The 25,444-nt window shown below is 41.0% G+C and overlaps 2 protein-coding genes across 6 annotated transcripts; one reads left to right on the top strand and one right to left on the bottom strand.

The window, feature by feature from the left end:
- Positions 1-1,392: 1,392 nt before the first annotated feature.
- Positions 1,393-15,590, bottom strand: nktr (natural killer cell triggering receptor). 5 transcript variants are annotated; one of them, XM_031849938.1, is made up of 17 exons: positions 15,483-15,590; positions 13,770-13,847; positions 13,197-13,271; positions 12,005-12,112; positions 11,758-11,802; positions 10,246-10,333; positions 9,424-9,453; positions 9,138-9,283; positions 7,653-7,872; positions 7,328-7,504; positions 7,152-7,239; positions 6,482-6,630; positions 3,765-6,401; positions 3,531-3,614; positions 3,183-3,245; positions 2,371-2,472; positions 1,393-2,284 (listed from the first exon to the last, which is right to left on the bottom strand). In XM_031849938.1, the coding sequence occupies exons 2-17, from the start codon at positions 13,825-13,827 to the stop codon at positions 2,236-2,238; spliced, it is 4,119 nt and encodes a 1,372-aa protein (XP_031705798.1). In that variant the 5' UTR covers positions 13,828-13,847; positions 15,483-15,590; the 3' UTR covers positions 1,393-2,235. The 5 variants fall into 5 exon arrangements, with proteins under 5 accessions (XP_031705798.1, XP_031705800.1, XP_031705797.1 ...); XM_031849940.1 differs by lacking the exon at positions 15,483-15,590 and having other exon boundaries at positions 3,765-6,377; positions 13,770-15,419; XM_031849937.1 differs by lacking the exon at positions 15,483-15,590 and having other exon boundaries at positions 13,770-15,417.
- On the top strand, positions 15,469-21,617 carry sec22c (SEC22 homolog C, vesicle trafficking protein). Its single transcript, XM_031849944.1, has 7 exons — positions 15,469-15,883; positions 16,551-16,762; positions 16,978-17,141; positions 17,306-17,485; positions 17,577-17,695; positions 18,088-18,153; positions 18,248-21,617. The coding sequence occupies exons 2-7, from the start codon at positions 16,581-16,583 to the stop codon at positions 18,446-18,448; spliced, it is 912 nt and encodes a 303-aa protein (XP_031705804.1). The 5' UTR covers positions 15,469-15,883; positions 16,551-16,580; the 3' UTR covers positions 18,449-21,617.
- The last annotated feature ends 3,827 nt before the right edge of the window (positions 21,618-25,444 follow it).

Genomic DNA, 25,444 nt, shown 5'->3' with positions numbered 1-25,444 from the left:
AACTAACAATTGTTTTAATTATTGCAGACTGTCTTCTCGATTAATCTGATATTTTGTTCTGAAAATGGGGGAGAAATATCCATCACATTTTTCAAGAGACCAAGATCAAGTCTTCAAATGCCTTGTTCTGTTTTGAACAGCAGTCCAAAACACAAAGATATTCAGTTCACCATGATATGTGCGAATGTGCTTGAAAAATGTCTCGAGCAATCAATTATGAGATAGTTGATTCATGTTCTTGCTTTGTGAGGGTCTGGAGCCCCCAGACCAGTTGCCCATGTTAGTAATCCAGCCTTGTCTTTAACCCCCCTGAAGGATCCCTGAACCCCATTGCCATTGCTCACTCCTGAGTAGACTGCATGGAGTAGAAGTCAATACGCTCATAACAAGGTGGGAAAGAAATTGATTGTAACCTGGAGGTAGTCCCATTCATCACTTCATGTCTAGCACTCAGTGGAGCCCACAACATCAGTGTGGATACAGCAGAGCTGTCCACTGAACCAAACATGACAAAAATCTTCAAACTCATTTCACATGAAAAAGGTTTTTAAGGTAGTGTGTGGAAAACGTGTTCAATATTTATGATGTACTGTTCAACTTTTCAGACCAGAGAAAATTGACTAGGAGATATTCTGTGGAAAACGACAGCAGGGTAACAATTTCTCCTCATGAAACCTGAGGCATTGAACTCAAATGAAGCTTGAACATTTTGAAAGGAGCCTGACAATCTTGAAATACATATTTTGAGCCGTGTACACTACTTGTTATTAAAAAAAGTTATTACAGGACATATTTTGTGAAGGAAACGTGATTTAAAGGTCAGGGACAAGGAAAAAATATGAATTAAAAATTAAGAAAAGCCTGTGCAGTAGAAGAAGCTCAAAGCCTTCTAGGCAAGATAAACAGGTTTTAATTAAATAAAACTATGTCACCTTTCATAAAAAGAGATGTTTTCTCCTCAGATTTCATTTGAGGCCCAAAGAATTGACAGAATAAAGAGAAAATATACATCTATTCAGCATCAAATCCATTCATCTCATCCACCTGTGCATCACATGATGTATTCCGACAGATTTGTATGAGCCATCCATACAGAACACGTCTGAACTGTAGACGTATTCACTGCCTGCACTTCTGCACTTGCAGATAACAAATGGACAGTCGCTGAAGCAATTCAACAGGATCTGTATCCGCCGGACGGTTCTTGGTTACTACAGGATGCAGCTCACAGAAGTAAGAGACAGGAGCTCAGTTGTAAGTGTATGTAAATATTACTAAACAGGGGACACATTTTAAATTAGTTCTAAGTGTGAACAATAGTTTAATGGAGCCGTTTCACACTTTTTTCTTACTCCAATGAAGTGAGACATTATAGATGCAATAATCCGATTCTTCTATTACATGACATTTAATAGAAAAGTGGACTCTATAATAAGACAACTACAATGATTATTTGGTAAGTGCATTTGTAGTGTTTGACATAATATAATGCATAAACTTAAATCTGCAGGGACGAAGACATTACAGTGCAGCTCACTGGATCGATCTCACAGCTACACACGAGCTGCAGTTCTGAATTGAAGGCTAGATGGCGCCATCTCTGCACGACTATCTACTGCACATGGTGAGATAAAAGAACGTAGGCTTAAGATGCTGTGGTATTTATTCCGTGTAAACATTCATAACTGTTTGAATATAATATAAATCAGACTTATTATACTTTGACACAGCTTTTAAAATTCATGATCCAGTAATAAACGTATGGAACAAAGACTAATTACAGCCTGAAACTGCTACAAAAAGTGATTTCTTCCATTGAACACGGGCCTTCTCTAGAAATAAACCTCAACCTACACCCACTAACTCCTCACAGATGTCAGAACTGAGAGGATTAGACACTTACAGGAGAATACTTGTACATTTCAGTGTCGAAAAAAACTGAAGTAGAAAAAGGAATATACAAATATGCAATATAAAATACATATAGCTTATTTCTTGTGTTCTTTTTCACATATAAATTGTTTTTTATACTTCTAGGCTGTAGTTCTCCGCTGTGACAGTCCCTAAAATAAGAACATCTGCTTGTAAAGTGGTTTATTTATTTACATTCTACAACATTCAATTCCTCAGCCTGTCATACAGTACCGTATTAAACTAGTAACCAGATGGACTATGAGGCCTTTTCCTCATGATGACAGTAACAGTGACAGCATGCCCAGACTCTCGCCCTGAGGCTCAGCTGTACCGGCTGCTGGAAGAACTGCGGCTGGACGAGCGGTACGACCTGCGAGCAAGAAACGACGAGGAAAAACATGACTTTACATGCACGCTTTGAATGCACACACTTTACTTGTATGCTTAGCGTCTTACCGGGATCGGCGGTCTGAGCTCCTGTAGCTGTCACTTCGCCTGCGCCCTCGTCTCCTGCTCGCACTCCGACTCCGACTGGAATAGCTGTCGTAGGAGTCTGACCTGCATTAACGTACAGAGAGGTTATTTTTAGCCACGACTCCAGGCGAGTGTTACATTCACACAGATCTACTTGGTTTTACAGGAAAACAACAAAAGTCCTGGCATGAAGATAAAGAGCCATCACTGATTGTATTACACACGGCACAGCTACTCAGATGTGGTCCGCGTGCTGAGAGAATACCATTGATTGGTTATTCCCGCTTCATGCTAGATACGATAATTAATGACTACAGATAAGATTGATCTCTTCAAGGGCTGCGACGAACAATTATTTTAATCATCTGCCGATTGTTTTCTTGATACAAATTTTCTTTTGGTCCATAAAATGTAAGAAAAAGGCGAATAATGGCCAAAATCATTTCTAAAGCCCAAGGTGATGTCTTTTATTATCTGATTTTGTCCTACAAACCTGAGGAAAAAATATTTTTACTATCACACAAGACAAAGAAAAAAAGCAGCAAATCTTCAATTTGATTAAAAAAAGTATTAATCAAAATAGCCAATAGAATTATTGAATATTCACCTACTTGTTTTATCTCTAATGTCTTCACACAAAAGCCCTTTTCTGCTTGATTAATCTGTATTTTATCTTGCATATGGTGTTCACATGATCATGTTTGTATGTGTGATTAAGAGGACTCAGTGACCTCTCACATGAACAATTCAACATTTATGTTTCTGTCTGTTAGACCATTAAACAGCTCACACACCTGGATCTCCGACGACGATGATTATACGAGCGACTTCTGGAATGACTTCTACTGGACGTCCGACTGATGGAAGAAGAAAAAAAAAAAATAATACAGTTTTGTCGTTATTAAACCTGGACCCCATTTACTTCAATTCATGAAGGCTTTTATCCGTTTTATTCAAGAACTCCAGGTACCACGGGTTGAGTAATTGATCTACGAACGATCATTTTGTGGGTAAAGAATTCCTTTACGAGACTGAAATGTAAAATAAAGAGCATGGCTAAAACCCCCCACGCTCCAAGGTGTCTTCTGGCACCTCCATTGAGGTGCCAGAGCAGATTATTTAATCCGTGTTTCAGGGTGTACCTGTGACTCCCGTAACTCCGGTATGTGCTGCTACGAGAGCGCGACCGTTCTCTTCCACGCCTCCTCCGACTCCTACTGCGGCTCCTGAAATAATGAAGTTGTGTTATCAATCACATTAAGATAGAACAAAAGAAGTCTGTACTATAGAGACCACAGACTTCAGCTTTTATACTGAATATTGTCCAAGGAGCCTCTCCAGTATTGGCCCTCACGCTCCAGTGCTTTATGTCTCACCTGGAAAAGTAGCTGGAGCTGCGGGATCGAGTCCTGGACCTGCTGTATGAGTGGGACCATCCTCTGGAGCGGGACCGGTGTCTGGAGGCCGAGCGCGATTTCTTCGGGGACCGCGTGTTCCCCACGGATGGGGACCTCTCCTCGCTAGAGCTCTCCTGGTTCCTCGGCCTCTGGTTGAGCCGCGCCGTCTTACGCACCTCGTCGAACAGAGATCCCGGCCGGACCCGGCTTTTGCTTTTTATCTCCATTCTCACTCCCTGCGCGTTGAGAGCCTCTTGAATTTGGACGTGTTTCGTGGCGACGGGCGGCACGCTCGTGTTCTGGAGAGCCGACGTTCCTTTCAACGGCCTCCATTTGAAATTAGCCACGGTGCCGGCAGGTCTGCCGGCGGCCGCTTCATCTTGCAGGCCACCAGCTGTAGCTGTGGAGGGAACAGAAGGCTGCTCTTTGCTGTGGGGCAAAGCACTCTCTCTACTCGCCACATCCGAAGACCTTGAGGTAGATTTTAGGGTTAACTCGTTCTTATAAAGATCCTGTGTGGCCGGATGTTCTACAATCTCAGCATCATGCTCTGGTGTACAAATGTCCATGTCATCTAATGACTCTTCCTCTTTGAAGCTGGGTAAATTAGCCCCGTTCCTCTTGGACGACTGAAGCTGGAGTTCAGTGTGTTTGGGGTTTTTGTTGATACATTCTTTTGCTTTGTGTTGCGCCCTCTCTCTTTCTGTTTTAGGAATCTTGTTTGAAGAGGTACATTTCTCATTCAGGCTGCCCACACCGGGCCGTTCTTTGACAACTCTACCGGGACTAGGTTTCTCTCGTTTTAATTCGTCCTCTTCTTCCTCCTCTCCAAACTCCAAAGGAGGCTGCCAGTGAAAAGTCTCCTTGAGCCTCTGATGTTTCCTCTTCGATCTCTTTCCTTTGTCCTTACTGTGACGGGAGCCGCTTTTGTTCTCGCTTCTCCTCTTGCGTTTGTGCTTACGTTTGGCCTTCTTTTTGCTCTTGTGCTTCTCTGGCTCCGAGGCCTTCTCAGGACTTTCCTCTGGCTGACCGGAGGCAGCAGCGACCCCGTGTGCCAGTGCGACCGCTGCCTCTGACGTCTTCCTGGAAGTCTCGTTCTCAGATTCCGAACTAGCCTCCCCTTCCTCTTTTTCGGATATGGCCAATGTCCTGGCGGTTACATTTTCACAATCACTTTCAGAATTCCATCCAGTAAGAGCAGACAACTTCTTATCAAGAAATTCATTGGACTGAACTGCTTGTTTCTGCTTTTTTGACTGGTTAGCACTGTTGCTTTGGCTGACTTTATCACTGTCACTATCCCATTCAGACCTGCTGTTAAAGGGCTCTGCCAGCATGGAGCTGCACTGCTTTGTTTCTTGATCCTGTGAGCCGCCGCTCTCTTTGATTTTCTCCAAAGAGCTGCTTCTCCTCGAGTCACTGATGTCCGGCTCACAGCTCGGCCTCTTCTCCGATCCTGGCTGAGCGTCTTGACTACTGTGGAGTGAAATGTACTTATCTACATTTTTGATCCTCCTCAGAGAGCTGTAATACTCTTTCCATTCCTTGTCCAGTGAGCTCTTCTTGTTGCTGCATGTTTTCTGGAAGTTTTCGGTGTCTGATCTGCTGTCGGAGGATGATCTGCTTTTATACTTATGAGGGGATCTGGACCTGGACCGACTATAACTTCTGCTCCTTGAGTGACTGTATGAGCGGCTGTAGGACTTGCTTCTGGAGGACCTGCTGAATGGGCGCCCTGCAGGTTTGTGGCTTTCAGAGTCACCTGGCAGACACTTTGGCGTAGTGGGAGTCTGAGCTTTTTCTGTTCTCATTGTTTGTCCAGCGGAGGAGCTGGGAGCTACTTTAGCTTTAATCTCCTGAATGTGGATGTAAGAGGGCTTCCAGGGCTTTTGATCAGGTTTCCAGCGTGAGGGTGGGGGACTGTCGCTCATTGGGATCTCCGGGGCACTTTCGGGAGCCGGGACACTCGGGAGTCTGGGGACAGGTGGGACTTTGCTCTCTGGAAGCTTCTCGGACATCATGGAGTCCGCTTTGTGCTTGCTGGCTTTCCTCTTTCTCGGGGATCTGGATAAACTCTTCTTTCTGGGTGGAGACAAAGATCTAGATCTGTACTTGGATCTGGATCTCGACCGGGATGGAGAATAGGACTGAGATCTGGATCTAGACAAAGACCGACCTCTAGACCTAGAAAGGCTTCTGGGTCTTGAATATGATCTAGACCTCCCTCTAGATCTGGACTGACTTGTTGTGTAGGATCTAGAGTAGGACGGTGAGTCTCTGAAAGACGGCGAGGACCGCCGTCTCCTCCGAGTTGACGAATTATGCTGATTTGAAGAGGAGCGGGTTTTAGAGCGGGATCTTCCGGACTTCCTCTCCGAGGACACTGGCCTTTCACCCACTGACGGGAAAGGCTCTTGAGGTTTGCTCTCGGAGCTCTTCTTCTTGCCACGCTTCCGTTTTTTGGCCTTCTTCTTGTGTTTGGCTTTCTTCTTCTCTTTGGTTTGTTGGCGGAGCAGGCTGGACCTCTCAGAGCTGCGGTCTGAGGAGTGCTCTGCAGACCGGGACCACGCAGAGTCACTTCTGTCCTCCCATCTGCTTGAGGAATGGTCATTCAATCTGTTAAGTCAAAAGATGCATGAAGAAGACTAAAGAAATAACCGATGTTTGAAGTTACACAGTCACATATTAAGTCCTACTTGTCTCCTTTGCTCCATCTCTCAATGCTCGGTGGTTGATAAACTTTGGTTCTCTTCATCTCTTCTTTCCAATGTGGTGGAGTTTCACTGCTGCCACGTTCTTCCACAGATGCAGAGCGTGATTTAGACCTTGTGGGGGTGTGATATCTCTGCAACAACGAAACAATACAATGCTACTTCAAACTGCATTTAAAAGAATACATCAAAACTCTTAATGGAGCTTGCTGAGTTTGTGCTTAAAGGGGACATATTATGAAAAAGTGCTTGTGCACACACATCTGGGTATGTAGAGAGCCTCCCAACTCACAAACCATGAAGTAAGACAAACCCAGTCAGTTTTTTGTGGGCTGCCACTTAGATTTGGCTGCTCTTATCACGTCACATGCAGGCTCATTAGATGACGCCCCCCAATGTGACGTCCTCCACCCACTATTTGAGAACTAACTTTGTTCCTGGGGTCAATAAATAGATGTCCATCAATTCTTTACAGCAATGATTCTTACTCTTCTTGGGTTGTGACTCCTTAAAAGAAGCAATATCTACATACGACCAGTTGTGTACAAATATTGGCCCTTGGAATTAGTCAAACGAGCAGACTACTCCATGAACAAATACTTCACGAGCACCAGATCATCTGAATATGCGAATATCTTCGTTGAGGTGAGCATACCATTGTCCCTCTGCCTTTGATCTTCCGTCCAGACTTGGACACTGCTGGTTTCGGGTCAGTTGAAACAGATGTTTCTTCATTCTCAACTCTGAAAAGATCAAATTTCAAGGTAAACACCTGTGGTTGATCACTTAAGTATATACAGAATAAACTGAAATATATTTTAAAAAACTGACATCTCCGTTTTATCTTCCTGAGACGGCATGTCCCGACGCAGCAGGAAGCGGTTCTCTGGCACCGGTGGGATTTCCTCCGGTCGGACCACAGGCTTCTCTCTCCGCCCACTCTGCTCCTTCTCTGCCTCCACTTCACCGTCTCCCTCCAGCATCTCTCTTTCCACAGGACTGTGAGAACTTCAGGGACACAATACGCAAAACAATATTCTGTTACTTAAAGTACGAATCATGTCATCACTTCTATTTATACTTGAATATACTGATCAGACCGGAGGTTCATGTGAGTAATTAGCAGGTAAAGATGTGATGATGAATAAAAAACTACCTTTGCTTGGCCGGCAGAACATCAATGTTCTCCTTCTTAGATTCCCTCCTTTTCTTTTTAGACCGTTTACTCTTTGCGTGTCTCTTGTGCTTGCGATGTTTGTACTTTTCATCTGATTCGCTTTCAGATCCCACGGAAGAGGAAAATGGCGAGGACGAGTCGTGGGAATTGAGGGACGAGTCAGCCGAGTGGGAGGTCCTTTTTCTTTTGCCGCCAAGTACTGAAGAATGAAACATAATGGCGTGCGTGTCATTTCAATGGCAGGAGTCACTTTTAGGGTGGTGTAGCACTACGACATCTAAAGCTAGCTGTTTGATCCCACCCGGTATGTCGGGGGCAATGAAAGCAGGCCTGGCAGAGTCAGGTGGGCAGATGCCAACTGAACTTCACAGAGATCACCTCGCTAGTCCTCATTAAACAGAAGATCAGGTTACACGCCCTGTAACTAATGGCAGTGGTGGTGGGGGGGGGGGTGTTGGCATCAAAATGCCAACCTCTGACAGAATGAGCACAAAATATGATCCAGTTACAAGGATAAGCAACATGTTATTCCCTGCAGGAGATAAAACTAAAAGAATAACAAATAATGGATTACATCTCTTTAAGGATGTCGAGAGATTTATCAGCAGTGATTTAATATTCATGAGTATATAATTATCTGAATGCAAGTATCGTTGCATTTTCATTAGCTTAGAATGAGCTCCTCATATAGACAAACCAAACACTGGCTCTAGAGAGGACCTTTCCTGTTTTTTTACGTGACCTGAAGGCCACCGTAGTTTGACGCGTTTGAAAAAGGGAGTGGGGAGCGGAGGGGTATTCTGTTGGTTGCAATCTGCAACCTCACCACTAGATGCCACTAAATCCTTCACACTGGTCCTTTAAGAATGGATAGAAGTTGACGGCATCTATTTTGAAAGGTCACAGTCGCTGCATCCTGGGCTTAGAGCCGCCCTGTGATTGGTTTAAAATAAATACAAACAAGCCAGAGCGTTTTCTTTTTTCTCTGTATCAGAATGATAATGTGTGGAGTCAGACCTTTCTTTAGCGTCAGACACAGCTCTGTGGAGGAAGGCCTGGTTGGTGCGAGACTAATAATACACCAGACTCAGTACTCTTACTGCACCTGATGCAGTTTATTCCTCTGAGCTCCATTGTTGTCCAAAATGATTATAAACGCATAAATGAGAAACACGGTTTTAATTAGTTGCTGAAAATAGTCCCCATGCACTCCTATTTAAGTAGTGTTTGCTAAGAATTAAATAGAAATTACTGAGCATTTTGTAAAATTGAACAATGTATTTATGACCCATTTATTAAGTTTTACATCTTCAGTAGGAACAAATGAGCTTGGGGCTGAGTGCCAGAAAAAGAGTAGGGAAGTATCATTATGGCCTTTAAATTGGATTTGTTGACAACAATAAAAGAAGAGAATTAAGCGAACCCCAAACTTCTAAGGAAACGCAGATCAGGCAACAAACGTACCATCATTAGCGGACTTGGTGATAAGTTGTCCACAGTCCATCACTCTGACATCAGCGTAGGGTCTGCTGGCTGAATCAGTCTTCAGCCCTTCGACCTTCTTTATCACTTCAAAGCCTGAGATGATGAGACCAAAGACGACGTGGACTCTGCACAGAAGGAAGAAAGACATTGATGCCTGTTACAGAAACTTGATATTACATGATTTCAGTGTCTTCAAAGGCCCTGAAAATCAATATGTGAAGGTTCACTGTTATCTGTAAGTGCCGAAGTGACGTTGGATTTTTACCCATCGAGGTGAGGAGCCGTCTTGGTTGTGCTGTTTTGCGGGAAAATCCAACAAAGAAGCGAGGGAAGGTCAACCAATGGCAGTGGTTAGGGTCATGAGAAAGGGAGAAAAAGGAGGAAAAGAATAAGGATTAAAAATGCAACTTCAACAAAGTGCGGGTGCTACTGTACTACAGAAGAAATATCAAAAAGGTGAAGAGTTGGTCAGAATGCCATTTGTTTAATGATATTTGACTGCAAATCAATTTGGAAAACACTCGCAATTTGGGCTGTTCTATTAAAAAACAGCCATGAACAGGCAATAGAAACCCTCAACAACAGAGTGCCGGCAATTATGTGACCATGTTTTGATCTCCTTTATGCTTCAAGAGTGTTTTTTTTATTAATTTATAACTTATGGTGACAACCTGTTTTCGTGATGAAGAAAGTCAAATAATCATGAATATCGTTCAAAACATATTTAAATGAACACTGTGCTATAGAATAGTTGGAAATACAAACTACTGAATGAAGTACAGTCAGGAGAGAGAGAGAGAGAGAGAGAGAGAAACGCAGCCTTGTAGACACATTACCTTGGAAGAGCAGGATGCTAGAGTTTCTGTAAATTTTACACAAAAACGGCAAGAGAAAAAATGTAACACATTTGTAGGTAAAAAAGAATGAATCCATGTTTCCCTTTGAAAATCAACTACACACAAGAGAGGGAGGTGGATGACGTTCACACTCAATGACAAGTTCTATTCTACAGTTTCAAAAAGGGACAGAAAGTGACCTGTCAGTTAAATGGTGATGTTATTAAAAAAAGGTGCAGAGTGTCGCTCACATGAAGAACTGGGAACCGTTGGTGTCCTTCCCGCGATTGGCCATCGACAACAGGAAGGCTCTGTCGTGTTTGAGAATGAAGTTCTCATCTGTTGGCAGCAGAGAAAGAGGGATCGAAGTCTCAGAGTGCGATCTCTGATACGTAACAACGGGAAATATTCAGGGAAGAACAAGACAAAAGGAATAACCATTTTTAACCAACAATCTAATCATTGCCTCGCCAACCTGTCCTTCCATACAGGTAGAGTTTTATAAAAAAGGTTTCTGTTTGTTTCTTCTAGTCCTTTACCAAACTGGTTTTGTACAATTTAAACTATAAACTACAAATCCCGAATACTTTACATCATTCTGACGTTCCAGGAAATATTCTATTGGTTTCCATTCAGTTTAGCAGGCTATACGACGCACATTGCTTGCTTGAGATGGATTATCTATTTATTGCATTTCTTCTCATCAAGGTTACATTATCCCCAGGATCCAAGATCATTTAATAAATCCTCAGTGATTGTGGATTCAAAAAGGGCGGAGCAGATGTTCAGAAATAGCTAATGTATTGTAAAGCAGAAGAAAATGTAGCAGTTGTAAAAGCAAGTGTCCGACAGTCATTCAAACTGGACGTAAAGAAGGGAAAGTAGCTGCTCACTAAGCTGAATCACCTCCTGAAAGCAGGTCTCACGTCTCCTGAAGGTGATTTTCTTTGCACACTAAATGAACGTAAACCAAACATCCTGAATGCTTTGGATATACGGTCACTCACACTAGCGTGAATGTAAATAGTTAATAAAACCACAGGAAGTTCACTCATAAATATCATCAAGCTATTTGCATATATAAAAGGATATTTTAATTTGGAAAACAACAACTAAAATGCTTTCCAAATGCTTGAATATTTATTTGAATACAATGAATTATAAATATCTTATTGCCACTGTGGTACTTTACGAGTCTTCCTATTTAGTCGAGAGCCTGCAGCCTGTATGTGACTACACGTCATAGCAGCCATGTAGCTATAAATACCACGTATGTAACATTAAAAGTAACTTGAGCAGCACGAGGCTCAGGGTGGCCATCTGAATAGAAACTCCTGTAACATCCCTTCAGCACAAATTTGCATCTGCGCCACTGCAAACATTTGCACTGTTTTGACTGACAGAGGAAGGTGGTGGGGACAATGTTGACATGGTGTTACTGGAGCTGTGTACATCTCTTACCTTCTCATTTTGCAAAAGACCACTCTATAAATAAAAGAATATGTTGAAAATTTTAGGCAGGTAGATTGTAGCTTTCAGCAATACCTATTCTCCATGCGGATTTGATAAAGCCCACTACTGTTCCTAATAGAAGACAGCACTATACAATGGAAAAGTGAACGTCAACAGAGTCATACATGGGAAAATACACAAGAAAACTATTATTACCACAAAAGGCACATGCAACATTTTGCTCATGCAAAAGTAGCTAAGAGACATCAATAATGGAGACTGTTAGTGAGATAATTAGATATTCACATTACCTTCAAAGTAGCCTCCGTATATGGACTCTCCCCCTCTTCCATTTCCTGCAGAGATTAACACAATAAAGTCATTTAGCAAATAACAGAACATTACAGAAAAAAATGCTATCTGCAGAAAAAGTGCATTTTGGACAAAGTGTGTATAGGACACACTTTTGAAGTGGCGGCCACATTCTGGAAACATGTATGGTCTCCTGGATTACTGCCATAAACATGTTAATGAGGTTATATGACATTCTTACTGTACCTTCAGTAAAGTCGCCTCCCTGGACCATAAAGTTCTTTACAACTCTGTGAAAAGTGGAGCCTTTGTAGCACAGCTTTTTCCCTGTGATTTTGCCAGCTCCCCTTTCACCTGTAATTACATGCATGTCAAATGAGCTCTCGTCGTACACCAAATATTCAACAGAGCAGCTACCGTAAAAGTACACCAGATGCCTTGAGGTGAAACGTGGGGATTTCAGTAAACTGGAAACCTTTGTTCAGCCATTCTGTTGTTAAAACTCCTGTGCAGGCCTGCAGAATTAATTAAGAAGATACCAACGGGGGACAGAATATTGCCCCAAGAGCTATTGCCCTCCTGGGTTTCCCTTCCCTTATGGCGAATGCAGAGATTTCATTAGATGTGTTGGAGGGTGCTTTCTGAGGACAGAGGGCTGGCTGTTCAAACGGGCAGCTTAGGTTGCTAATCTTTCAGTATCTTTTGCTTCACTGGTTCCAGCATTGTTCCGAGGGTTCAGTTTCTGATAGTGTGAGCCGATCCCCTCCTAAAAGGACACATTAGAAACGTTGAGAAAGAGGACACGTTATAGCAAACTGCCCAGCTGAGCTGTGTGTCTTGCTGCGTTATGTTGCGTCTGTGTGTCCAGGAAAAGGAACAGACTAACCAGCCATCATCTCCCATGTCTGCCCTTGTCAGCATCACATTCCCGTTGGCCATTTGGGGTGAAAAATGAGATGGAGCATCGATCTGCAGTCTGTTTTGCAGATTTATGGCTATCTCTAGGCAGACCGCTGCTCAGTGGGACGACATATAGAGGGAGAAAGACCAGGAACCCTCTATCTGTGCAGTAACTCCATCTGTCGCTGGACAACACGACACTACAGCCATTGGCTCCTTTCCTCAAAATCAAATGACGAGAGGGGCATGTAGCGCGATACCGTGGTTCTTATTTTCAATTCACATCTCATATTGTTATTTCTTCATCTACTCATTATGATTATTTTTCTGGCAGAGACAGACACGATTTAAAACCAGAAAATGATTGTTGAGTTGAGATGATTTATAGTTCTGAGACATGCAAACAGATCCCTTTCTTGTTACGCTCATAAAACAGGTTTCTCCTTTTTTAACAGTTTCAAACACAAACATTTGGTTAATGCAGTAAATGTTGCAAAAGCGAGACACAGAGTAAAACCTGTCCTTGTCTGGTACTCACCTGTGCACAAACAGAGAAAGTTTTTGCTTGTCTTGGGACAAACATCGGAAAAGAGCTGGAAGACTATGCGCCCAACTACAAAACACAAGCAAAAAAGGAAAAATATTAGCTCACACAATATAAATGTGGTGTTACATAAAAAAAACAATGAGGGAAGAAAATGAATAGGCTAAGGACACAATTAAGAGTTACAAGTAACCCAAATGTTACTACACTGCACACTTTTAATTAGCCTCCAACAATTAGAGGAATCCTGTGGTGAAGCTCAGGCCTTATAGAAACTTTTCCATAGCTCGGTGCAAATCTAAAACTATTTTTACGAGCCTGGTGTGGGTTTGTTTTGTCCCTCCCTGTGCAAATTGGACTTAATAACAGCTCTCTAGCCTGAGGCCACTAAACTGATGAGTACAATAGCTAATAGATTCTCAGGCTTAGACTTAAATACCACCATTCAGTACAGAAACATCTTTATTGACGATGTCAGATCAAAGTGATCGGCTATGAAAACGAGCTGAGGCTGTTCACATGTCTAACTATTTCTGATACCTCTGCAGTGATTTTAAATTCTCTTACCTGGCTCCCGGTTGAGCTCCACATCAAAGTAACACTGAGGGCGGTCTTTCACCCCCATTCTGATCAAAGTCCGATGACCTAAAATGTAGAAAGGGTACAAAAGAAAATACTAAGCAGGGGAAAATAATAAGGTTTCCCTTCTCTTAAAGAAGCAGTAAGCTACTGAAGTGTACTCCTTCAACGCACAGCATATTTAGAAGAGTGTGTTGGAAACAAGGTAGAGAGACTAAAAGACAGAGAGGGAGGATAGAAACAGAGAGGGGAGGAGAGAGAAGGATGGGAGGGGACGAATACGGGGAAATGTACTGGCTATGCAAATCAAAGCACAGCTTCCTAGCTGTACATTTTAACTCTGTTTCCACTGACCACTTAGTAAAATGTCACGTTCTGCTACTGCTGAACCTGGTAGACAACATGGTCAAAGTGGGGGTAGATGGAAGTTCATCTTCAAGGTGTGTCGGCAGCCACTACAATAATGTAAGCAAACACCAACGATAGGACGATACCTCGCACTGTTTACCCTTGTCAAAGGATTAGGAAATCATGTTTCCAAAACTCTGCCTCAACTTGTTCAATGTCAGTGCTCCTCTCCTGTTGCATAAAAAGAGACAATAAAATGTTGCTATTTAAATCTACACAACAATATTTGGGGTGTCAGCAGCTTCACACAACATACGTACATGACTTAACACGCCTGCCTTGCCAGACATTGTTTCGCTGGCAAAGTGCAAGTCTGCAAGAAAGCAGAGCATCCAATAATCTGTCAGCAATTATTTATTAGAAGCTTAATCTTCGCATGAGACAGGCGATATATTGTTCAGAAAATGCCGAGTCACTGTGCTGACATAAAGAGTATGACCTCACATGGTGTGTGTTTTGGGTGTGTTGGGATAATAGTCTAAGAGGAACAGAGCATGCATTATTCTACTGGACCTCATTTCAGACCACTGATAGCTGAAAACCACAAGGAAAGAGAAAGCCCTTGCAGAAGATTATCAAGAAGACATTTATACAACTTAAATTGTCAATAAACTCTACTTTAAGCAAACTCATGAACAGTTCCTAATGCACTCTGCTGTATGTTACTCCACAGCTAATGTGCATTCACGAATGAGATCAATAGCAGATGTTGACAGAAATACATTAATAGCCTAACTCGTATCATGTTACAAAGCTTCACTGTGTTGTACCATCGTAAAACTCCCTTTCTAAATATAGACAGCAATGATAGCCTCAGGAGAAGTATTGTCAAGTATTTAGCTGCATAAATTTGAGGTCATGTGTGCTACATGTCATTCAAATCACGAAGACCACAATGGCTAATACCTTAGCGTTATACATGAAATATAACGTATAGCTAAATGTATGTTAATGCCCACAAATATTGTCAATCCTAACAAGAAAGGGCACGAAGTATTAGCCTTTGAAACGATGTCCACATTCACGACTTGCTCAACGTGAGCTAGCTGTTAGTGGGGCAAACATTTTACTTACAACGACAGGTTGATAATAGAACCACAAGTAATCACGGGCCACATAGCTAGCTAACAACAGCTAACACAAACGTTTGAGCTAACAGCTAATAGCTAACAGCTAATACCGTTCGCTATCTTAAATTCGCTCGCTCACGTTAGATTTTTTTCTCAGCCGCAATTACATTCACATCTAAAGTAACGTTGGAAAATAATTTGCATATTACATGGGTTAACTAACCTCTGTACAGTAGCTATCCAGGCAAATAGCTACCCGACAATCACTATATGCTAACTTCACTTTTAAGTGAAGAGGTTGGGGCTTTGCATGATACTCCGACTGGTTAATAATGTGTTTTTTGTCCCCTTCGAGTATCCGTAGAAGATTTGTTGTGGTTTTGTTGTACCCGGAAAACGATTTCAAGTTAGCTCGTTGGCTATATTTAATACAACTTCTTACGTATGTGTAAATAATAGCTTATTGAAATTGTATGTATTAATCTCAGTTAATAGAAATAATGCGATTGCACTCGTAACGGGTATCTGAAGCTAGTGTATTCCCTTTATATGATGTTGTAACGTCGGTCAGCTAACCTTTAGGAGCTAAGTAACAAGGTGCAGCATGAAACCGATGACAATGAGGTAAGGTGTTACTACAAGTATATCATTTAACTTACACTGCAATCTCCCTTGTTTTGCAAGCAGAGCAAAACTAATCAAGACTGCTCAATTTTTAAACCTACGCTCTTACTAATAATATACACTCAGTCTATGTGTGCAAGTGCTGAAACTAACGCGGTCTAACAAAAAACACCTCAACAGTCCTGTATTAATTATTCCTCTGTGAAGGTACAAATAGTAAAAAGAAAAAGTTTGATAGTAGTATCTAACTCAACTTTATGGTCACTTGGAGGTTGACGTTTGAGATGCTTCTTTCTGCTGGTTTCTATTGCACTAGCAATACGAGATACCCTCACTACACCTCTCACAATAAGTCACTATGATTAAACAATTAACATTCCTTATAACCTTCATGAAGATAGGATGTATTTAAGGGCTGTTTGATTAGACTAATAGTTTTAGCTAAGTGTACCTAAATGGAGCTGAAATGATCTGTTGATTCATTGATACAGTAAGTCAATTGGAAACGAACGAAACATTTAGATATCTCAGTTTAAGCTTTAGGGACTTGAGATGAGCAAAATTAAATGATTATTCAATAGAGTGATTGTCAAATTATGAAAGTAATGTGGTTAAAGCCCTAACATAGCAATACTGATGACCTGGTCTTTCTCTTTACCCCATGTAGGCAGTGTGTTCTCCATGGACCTTGTGGATCATGTCTCTGATCCTATTTGCCTTTGTGGTCCGGGTGAGGGATGGACTCCCCCTGTCGGCCTCCACAGACTTTGAACACAACCGCGAGCTCCAGGAGAGGAAGCAGCAGCTCAGGACCATCAGCAAGACACTGGCTCGTTTCCCTGAGAGAGGGACCATCAAGGGCCGCGACCTCAACATCTAGTAAGGATTCAGGAAACAAAGCAGCAGCAGACTGTTTCATTTGAGCTCTATTTAAGGCCAAAAACAACAAGATACACAGTCTAAAGTGAGTTTATATTTGATTTTGTGATGCCAAAGACAGACAGAATGTTGTCCATTTGATCACAGGGGCATCCGTGTCACACTGCGTCAGGCTGTTTGTTTACTAAACACCTTTTCTCCTCTCACCTGTTCAGCTTCGTCTCTTCAGAGGGTGTATCGTACATGACCGTGTGCCACTGCAGCCTCCCTGTTGCTCAGGCCTTCTGCTTCCTGGAAGATCTGCGCTGGGAGTTCACAGCACGCTTCACGAGCACTGTTGTTGCCTTGGCGGCCAGGCCATATCCGTTTTTGGAATTTGGTGAGTAGGAAGAGAAATGCTGTCGTCTAGATTTGGAACTGCAAAGGATTTCGCTCTGAATTCAAACATGTTGTGTTGAATGACAAACAAAGCTACTGTGCTGTGATGCTTCAAACTAAAGATACATTGCTTTATCTTAATGTTACGTTGCTGCAAATTGACAGACAGCACCATTCAGAAGCTGAAGCAGCATTACAACCAGAGCGGTGGTCCGGCTCTGGAGGTGACATTGGCAGAGGTCCAGGGGGATCTGAGGATCCATCCACCACAAGTAATTAACTTGGAGGAAGTGGAGCTCACCAACGGCACTGCAAATGGGCACATGGAGCAAGGTCCTGGGTCTGGTAAGACTGACCCTATGATTTGTACAGTATAGCATATACAATACAGTGGTTTATTACTTTATTGGTTTATTACTTTCTTTTGTTTAAACAGGTCAGAATGGAAGACTCCAACCAGTGACAGCGGCAGGCATCCTCTCTCTGGTCCTAAATATCGTGTGTGCATCTTTGAACATAATCCGCGGTGTTCACCTCATAGAGTACACATTCCAGGTATGGCCAGTGTCATCCTATCGCCAATGCTTCAAATATATCTAAAAAAGGAGGACAGCATGTTGATATATATTCTATACATATAATGTATATTCAAAAAGTGTTTTATAGAAAGAATGCTGTAGTATGGCTTTCCTTTGTTGTGTTTAGTTGGGGATTTTATTTTGAAATTGTCATGTATAAGCTAACACTAATTATATGTTAGGCTGGCAGAACTGGCTGCTGTGCATTTTGCTGTGAAAGCAGAGGTTTGATAATGATGAGGTCTGCACAAAACTGCCAACTTTTCACTCTTGTGTGAGTCAGCTGTAATCTGAAATAAATGTGGTGCAGTTTAAATGATGTGGACTTTAGTCTGAATGACAATAAATGTTTTCCTTTTCTACACTCAGGATGATTATGAAGGTATGTGGAATGTTGTGGCATTTCTTCTGGCGTTCGTCTGCTGTCTGTTTCAGGTAACTGTAGTTTCCCATTTTCATTGCAAACTTAAAAACCCACTCATGTCAAACTCTCTCCGACACCGTGTCAATGACCTCTCTGTGTCCACAGTGCCACCTCTACCTGTTCCACTCATCTCTGAAGAAACCCAGGTCCTTCACTCTGTTGATCGCGATTGTCCTATGCAACCTCCACCTGCTCGGCCCGAGGAACCCGTGGCAGCTGATCTTCCACATTTCGGTCGCCTCCCTCTCCACCTTCCTCATCCTCACCCGCAAACTCCAAGACAGAACCAATGACTGCGGGGTCTGAGGAGCAGGGGACACTTTACTGCGTTGCACCACTCACAGCTCTTTCGGTGCAGGTGAGAAAGACAGGCGAGCAAATGTCTTGATCCACAGGAGTTATGAAGATGTTGTTTGGCTTTTTAACAAAAAAACATATTCACGACTTTTGTGTGATCACGGAAAATGACAATTAAGTTAACGTGTTCTTCTTGTATACAGTATGTACTTGCACTTTGTGTACATTTCTTTGCAAGACTGTAAAAAGTATCCAGTAAAATGCAGTTCTCTCTGGAAACAGATACTAACGGAAAAGCTAAAAGGAGATGTCTGTTTTAGAAACAAAATGTTTGTGCCATCCTGTCCTCGAAGGTTTTTGAGGAAAATTAAGGATTTCTTTCAGTCAGAATCGGTGTTTGTTTTTATGTAGAAACAATAATTTCATCCAAGCCCTAACTGTTGAAGCTGGTCATGCTTTTGATTAATTTCTGCTCACGTTCAGCTCAGTATAATTTCTGCTCGCACAGGCCGTTGCTTATCTTTTACATAATCAGTTTATCAATGCTAAGTGACAGTTGGTGATTGTAACAGACAGTAGATTTATATCAGTGACAGTCAAGTAAAGTGAACAATGGAGCTATTCTTTATTTGGGTTCCATTAGCTGATCATTAGGTGACAATAAGAACCCAATGCAAAGACGTAAGTGTAAAGCTGTGGGTCGTTTCATGCCTTACTGTGTGACAATTGTTTTTAGTTTGTTTAATTGTGTTGACTTATGTACAAACACACCGGCAAGTGCTCAGCTAGTCATTGCAAAGCTTCAAATGTAAGGGCTCTTTTATTTAATGACTTAATGAAAACTACATTCAAAACTGAGGGAATATGAGTCTTCTAGTCATGTAAAGCATGATGTCATCGCATATTATTTTACAAAGTTTGTGATAAAAGGAGAATTTTACACATGAACTCCATTTAAGACACATTTTGGTGTGATCATTACACATTTAGACCTTTTTTAGTTTGTTTGTTTTTTCTATTGATATTTGCATTGTCACAATATGAACTGTGGGTCAGAATATGAAAGCACTGATTCGACGGGTAAAATGCTATTTCAATTTGTTGGAACAAAGATGTTTGACTGCACTATTAGGCTTTAGATATGTTTGTGTTGGTTATGGCAATTGTTCTTGAATGTGTTTCATATCTGGTTCAGCTATTTATATCCTGATTTATGTTTACTTGGTTGAGTTTTTTTTGTCTTCCTTCAGGGTTTATAACACCGCTCAGTACCTGTAGATCGTAATAAACACAGAAATCATACGGTAATAATCTATGTCTGCATATAGAACGGTAGCGCTGCGTAATGAATAGGCAAATACTCCTTTTAGTTACTTTTTATAGCATTTTGTGTATTTATTTAATAAGTTGCACTAATGTCAGTTAAGTGAGGGAGCAGATTAGTAGTTCATAGTGTTTGTCAGACAAGTAGAGTTGTGGCATTGTGTCCTTTTTATTAGACTATTTTATCAGGAAAGTTAGAAGGAATTTTACATGAAAGGAGTTCATCATTTTCAGTTTGTTCTCAAGTAGATTGTGCTATCTGGGTATTTTGGTTAATTGCTGAGAATTGGACTGGCTCAGTGACTTCTGATGCTGTGTCCAAACACTCGTTTAAATGAGGTTTTCTTGGATCAGGGTCATTTCAAATTCCATAAATAAGTGAAACTTTCTGGTGTTTTCTGTGTAGGACATTGGTGACGCTGTAATATATTTGATACAAATTAGGTTTCACTGACTCACCATTTTCCACTGTAGCCTACAAGTTGTTGACCAAATGAATTGTAAAATAATGTTGCCGCCAATATTCTAAAGATGTAGAACCAAATAATGTGGGGGGGTATTTAAACAAAATGGAAATGAAGCATTGTGTTGTTGATTATGATGGTTTATAATATTTAGTAGAAATTCACTGTACAATTGAAACATATGGCAGCCTTCTCTTTTTATGTTTGTTAAGTCTGATCTGAATACAGGAAACACTTTGAAAGTCATTCAGGTTCAGAATTATGTTTATTTGGACGTTTTCTTCATGTTCAATACAAAACACAGTCAGCAGAAAGCTGTTATTTGTAATCGGACTCGTGAGGTTGATTCAGTGGTTTTTCGTGACTGCAACCTGTTTGTAACGATGGAAAGTGACGTAACTATGTCATTCATTGTAACTGCCAAATACACTGGTGATCACAGGGCTTTATTATTTCCTGCTGTGGTGAAACTGACATTTCGTTAATAAATAGTGTCTTTTTTCCATTTGTTGATCTTTGATTTGTGTGTCTCTAAGATATGATTACCTCCATGTTCAGCAGTGATCAGACAACACAAAGATGTTTTTATTATTAGGCTATTTTACTTTTTAAAGTGTGTCTACATCCAGATAAGAAGAGTTTTAAGCAAAGCACTTGGAACATCAAATGTAAATTCATTGATGTATATTTTCCAATATTACACCAGATGGAGCCCTTTCACAATTTACTGATCTTCATTGAAGTTTGTGGCAGCAAAGAGTGTCGTTCAGTTAGTTTTATTTTATTAGTTGATATTTATTAATATAAGTTCTGCTACAGCCTCAGCCCAAATTAACATTAGGCCACAGGTCAAGCACATCAAAGTTCACATTGATGTTTAAACAGCTGGAAGAGTGAAATCAAGTACAATATTTCATACTTTATCCCCATTGTAAATAGACTATAAGGAATTTGTGTTAATTTAAAGTCCAGATAAAATATCTGTAGAGTCATGTAAGAGTTTTGCTCAATGACAAAATCAACTAGCATTTTAGTTTACTTAAAAACACTGCTAATTTTCATCAGATAAACAGTTTATGTTGCCAACTTGTAGAACAAACACAGATGGCCGTGGTTAGACAATGCTTGGGGAGTTGAGTGCAATCGTACTCTGCAGGCTGCTGGCGCTGATATTACATAGGGCATTTGTAAAGTGAAAGTTTATTTCTTGTGCCTCTAATCCGGGCAAATGTCTTGCACATCAAAATATTGACTTGGGCTTTGATCAAAGTTACAATAAAGAAGACAGCTTTTGGTGTGACGTGGTGGTGTCTGACGTGTTCTGTCAGTTTAAGACAGAGGACATAAATCTATTTGAGGGTGATGGATAACACTCCGTTTCAACACAATCAAAACAAAGTAATTTATGTCTTTTTTTTTATCCAGGACTTTTTAAAGTTATAACATTAGCTCTAGTCCTCTTTAAGGCCTCACTGCATGGGGCCCAGTGATTATAGAGATAATCCAGTTTTAATCCTCCTCACATCAATAGAGTAGGTCTTATATACTGAGATATAGATTGACCGTTTAGACCTTTGACCTAAAGCTACTGTACATCCCTCACTGCGGTTTCCGATAACGTCACAAATAAGCTCCAGTTTCATTTCTGGAGACGCCAATAAAACCCTCCCACGAATATCTGACTCACTGTCCCTATTGGCACTTATATTTACAGGCATTGATGTAGTTGTCTCATTAGCCGCTAAGCATGCAGAGTGTTTGTCAGCATTTTCATGCATATTTCAGAAGGACATTTAATGTTGCAACCTACAAACAAATAGAACATGTTCTTCAGAGGTCTCAGTGCCATCATAAATATGCCATCACTCCTGCTACAATCTGAATGATCGGCTTCAGCGACCCTCATTTGCAGGCATGAACCTCTTCTATCCTAATTGGCTACACAGCTCCTGGTATTGGGATGCTTCCCTCTCTGCCTTGACAAATAGGCTCAACAGCATGGGTGGTCCTGCTGAAATGTTTATGGCTCACATTTATCTCGCTCAAAGACTAGTGCCTCCTCTGCTCCCATATTCACAGAACAGCAGCGCTGTTGTTTAATGTTTTGCCTTATCAGCTGTGAGTAATATCAGAACACGCAGCAAACGACTTTTAGATGATTTAATACAGTGTCTGCTACTTGATTTTCATGGTGTTGTAGAGGAGAAATAGTCTAATGCTTCTTAAATGTGATGGTTATTGCACACACACACTGGGCTGTGTTTCCTGTCCCTGTGCTATTTGTTGTCACTGACGGACAGTTGCTGACAGGCATTAAATCTGCATTCACGTCAGGCAACATTTGACAGTATAGCTGACTTGTGCTTGTACAAGCACGCTGGTTGACTAAGACTGTGGAGTAGCATTACTAATTCAAAAATATTTATTACAATTTAATAATAATACAAAATAATAATTGGCTATAAGTTGCGAGTGAGAGTGCCTGAAAGCTGGTTTGCAAGCAGGCTAATAGTAATGGATAAAACAAAGGTTAAAATAGATAGCTAGCAATAAAACAGTGGACAAACAGTTAAAATAATTAGCTAACATTAAATGCAATGGATAAATAGGTGAAATAGAAAGCAGGTAAATTGGATAAATGGATAAAATATGTCTATAAACGTGATGGATAAATGGTTGAAATTATTTACTAAAAATATGGAAGAGTGAAATAACTAAAAGTTAGGCTAATAGTAAGTTAGCTATACATTATAATGAAGGCTAAACGTCGTTATTGTGGGCCTAATATCCACTTTTACAAAGTTAATGATTAAAACAAGGTTGGGAACCATTGTTATGGTTGAAGTGGATATAAATGTGGCAGCAGCAAATGCCCACCAAAACAATCTTACCTCTTCTCTGATATTTGAATGTGCTGGCAGGAAGTCTTGAGCTCCAATAACTGAAATTACTTTGAGCCATTGATTTAATCAAGGTGAGTCCCTCTGGCACCTTCTCTCATCTAGCCTATTTAATTCATGTCTCAGGTCAAGTGCCCATATGCCATATATAATATCCATTCATTTCAAACACATTATTCATGTCTGATTTCCTGGTGCCATGACCGTAGCAGTCTCCCTGTGGAGGTCTCCAATATCAAAATAGGCTTCAACATCAGTGGGTTTATATTCATGATGTATCTGGGTGGTCAGACAGATAACATTAACATTAGGCTCAAGTTTGGCCATTTCGAGGAAACCAGCTGTAAACCCAGCAGACATATCATCATTGTTTATAAGGTAAACAGAGAGAGTCGCTTACACATCCAGCACATCCAGAGTAGTGTTTATGGCGACCTTCAGTCATATATTCCACTCCCTTTTAGCTCTGCTTTTCTCTCCATCTGAGGGAAATATCTCACTCTTTAACTCCACAATGCTCCCCAGCTAGTTGCTACCTGCAGTTGCCGGTAGCTTACAATGTTTTTTTGTTTTTTTTGCCAAGCGTCTGGAAACAACCCCAATGTGAGCAGAGAGACTGAACCAAAACATTAGTGCTGTGGTTTTGTAAGACCCCTCTTACATAATTTGAACCATTGTTAATATGTATAAAAGAAAAAATATTATAGGAGCTTTAATGTAATTTAATAATCACAAATATGGACTATTCTAAAATACAGAAACCTTTGCAGTTCTGCATTCTTCTATTGTTTGGATGCACAGTGTGTGCTTTCATAAATGTTGCAGAAATAATGCCTCAGCTTTTACATTCACACGATGTTCCAGCTGTGATGTGTTGATTCCCGGTCTGGACCGAACGGCTATACAGCGTGTCCTTATGCTTATTGGGATGTTCAACTATTCATAAACCCAGTCTTTGATGTTCCCTGCTCACTGGCTCGACTCCAGCAATGCATGAAATCACAAACCAACTTTACTTGCAAGAGTCTCCTGCTTTCTTGCGTCATCTATCAAGTTGTTTTCTGCCTACAATTGATCCAAAGAGATGCAGCGAATATGATAAAGCTGAGGTTAAAATTTCATTGTTCGCATTGGAAACAGCAAATTGAAAAAGAAAAGAACGTCCATTTTCATTACTCAATACAGTTTAAATCGCTATTCAGTGAAATTCCCTGGAATCATAGTGTATTCACTATATCAGAGTGTTATATTATATTAATTGTGACACATTAAATTGGACACATATACTGTGTAAGGCCTCTAGCATACACAGCGTATAGGTCCAGTTGCCTCTGTTCCAAACACACCACCAGTTCCCCGACCTCATGCGATAACTCTCGCAGCCCAGACGTAAATACAATGCAATCACTTCACCCAGACGAGATGGGATGCTTTAAATACTTCATGAGTCATTTTTTTCCCCAAAGTGAATTATGTATTCATGTCAAAAAGTTAGATCAAGCATCCTGTCATTGTGCAAATGTGTGGAACAATTTCCCAAGCTCGTTTACACCTCGGCCAAACATGAATCTAACAGTTTCTTCCATAGTGTGCGATGGCAGTGACGGATCACTTTACATACTGAATGTAAGTGCATATGCTGGAAGAATGGCTTACTAACAATTGTGTGGTGCATTAATCATGACTGAGTTAACCTTGCAAATCAAGATGAATCAACAATGCACCATTGCGACCAAAGAACTGTGGCTGCATACTTGGTGCAACATTAGCAATCATCTGGATCTTTGTATCCACCTGAATGATGAATTCAGGTGGATACCAATACCAATACCCACCAACTCCTGAGGGAAATATCTCTCTCTTCAGCTGCTAAATGTTCCACTGAACTCAAAGTCAATGGGTTTTTGGTTAGACGCCTGAAATAAGATCTGACGTTTTGTTCTACGACATAAGCTACATCAGTGAATACACCTCTTGTGAATTTTGGAGATTTTACATGTCTTTAAATGGCTAAATGTGACGACTAACTTCCTACTAATCCGCACCCCTCTGGATTTTTTGTCGTCCCCAACGTCTTGAGATGTAAAGCTTAGACCATGAAAGTACAGGTTTAGAACAGATGTATATTCTCTGCAAGTGTAAAGCTATTTTGTTACATTATACTGTAGCATATTTCCAGTAATACCCCATTGTGCTACTGTATGTCCTTAAGGCACGCTTCTAATGGGTCAGTCAGGACCATTTAGTTCTTTCCTACCAGCTGGCATTGGTTGGCAAGTTCAAGGTAGTGATGTGTTCTTCTATGCAAATGAAAAGAT

Source organism: Anarrhichthys ocellatus, unplaced genomic scaffold, assembly GCF_004355925.1.
Source record: "Anarrhichthys ocellatus isolate YVR2014 unplaced genomic scaffold, GSC_Weel_1.0 scaffold10, whole genome shotgun sequence".
NCBI classification, from domain to species: Eukaryota; Metazoa; Chordata; class Actinopteri; order Perciformes; family Anarhichadidae; genus Anarrhichthys; species Anarrhichthys ocellatus.
This window is presented reverse-complemented; position numbering and strand designations above follow the sequence as displayed.

What these genes read in the sequence shown, in the direction of transcription:
- nktr (XM_031849938.1), bottom strand. Translation starts at nt 13,827, where the DNA reads ATGGGGGTGAAAGACCGCCCTCAGTGTTACTTTGATGTGGAGCTCAAC. An exon ending in AACGGTTCCCAGTTCTTCAT is followed by an intron (nt 9,454 to 10,245) that starts GTGAGCGACACT and finishes CCCGCAAAACAG; the next exon opens with CACAACCAAGACGGCTCCTC. An exon ending in CACCAAGTCCGCTAATGATG is followed by an intron (nt 7,873 to 9,137) that starts GTACGTTTGTTG and finishes TTCATTCTTCAG; the next exon opens with TACTTGGCGGCAAAAGAAAA.
- sec22c (XM_031849944.1), top strand. Translation starts at nt 16,581, where the DNA reads ATGTCTCTGATCCTATTTGCCTTTGTGGTCCGGGTGAGGGATGGACTC. An exon ending in ATATCCGTTTTTGGAATTTG is followed by an intron (nt 17,142 to 17,305) that starts GTGAGTAGGAAG and finishes GCAAATTGACAG; the next exon opens with ACAGCACCATTCAGAAGCTG. An exon ending in GGAGCAAGGTCCTGGGTCTG is followed by an intron (nt 17,486 to 17,576) that starts GTAAGACTGACC and finishes TTGTTTAAACAG; the next exon opens with GTCAGAATGGAAGACTCCAA.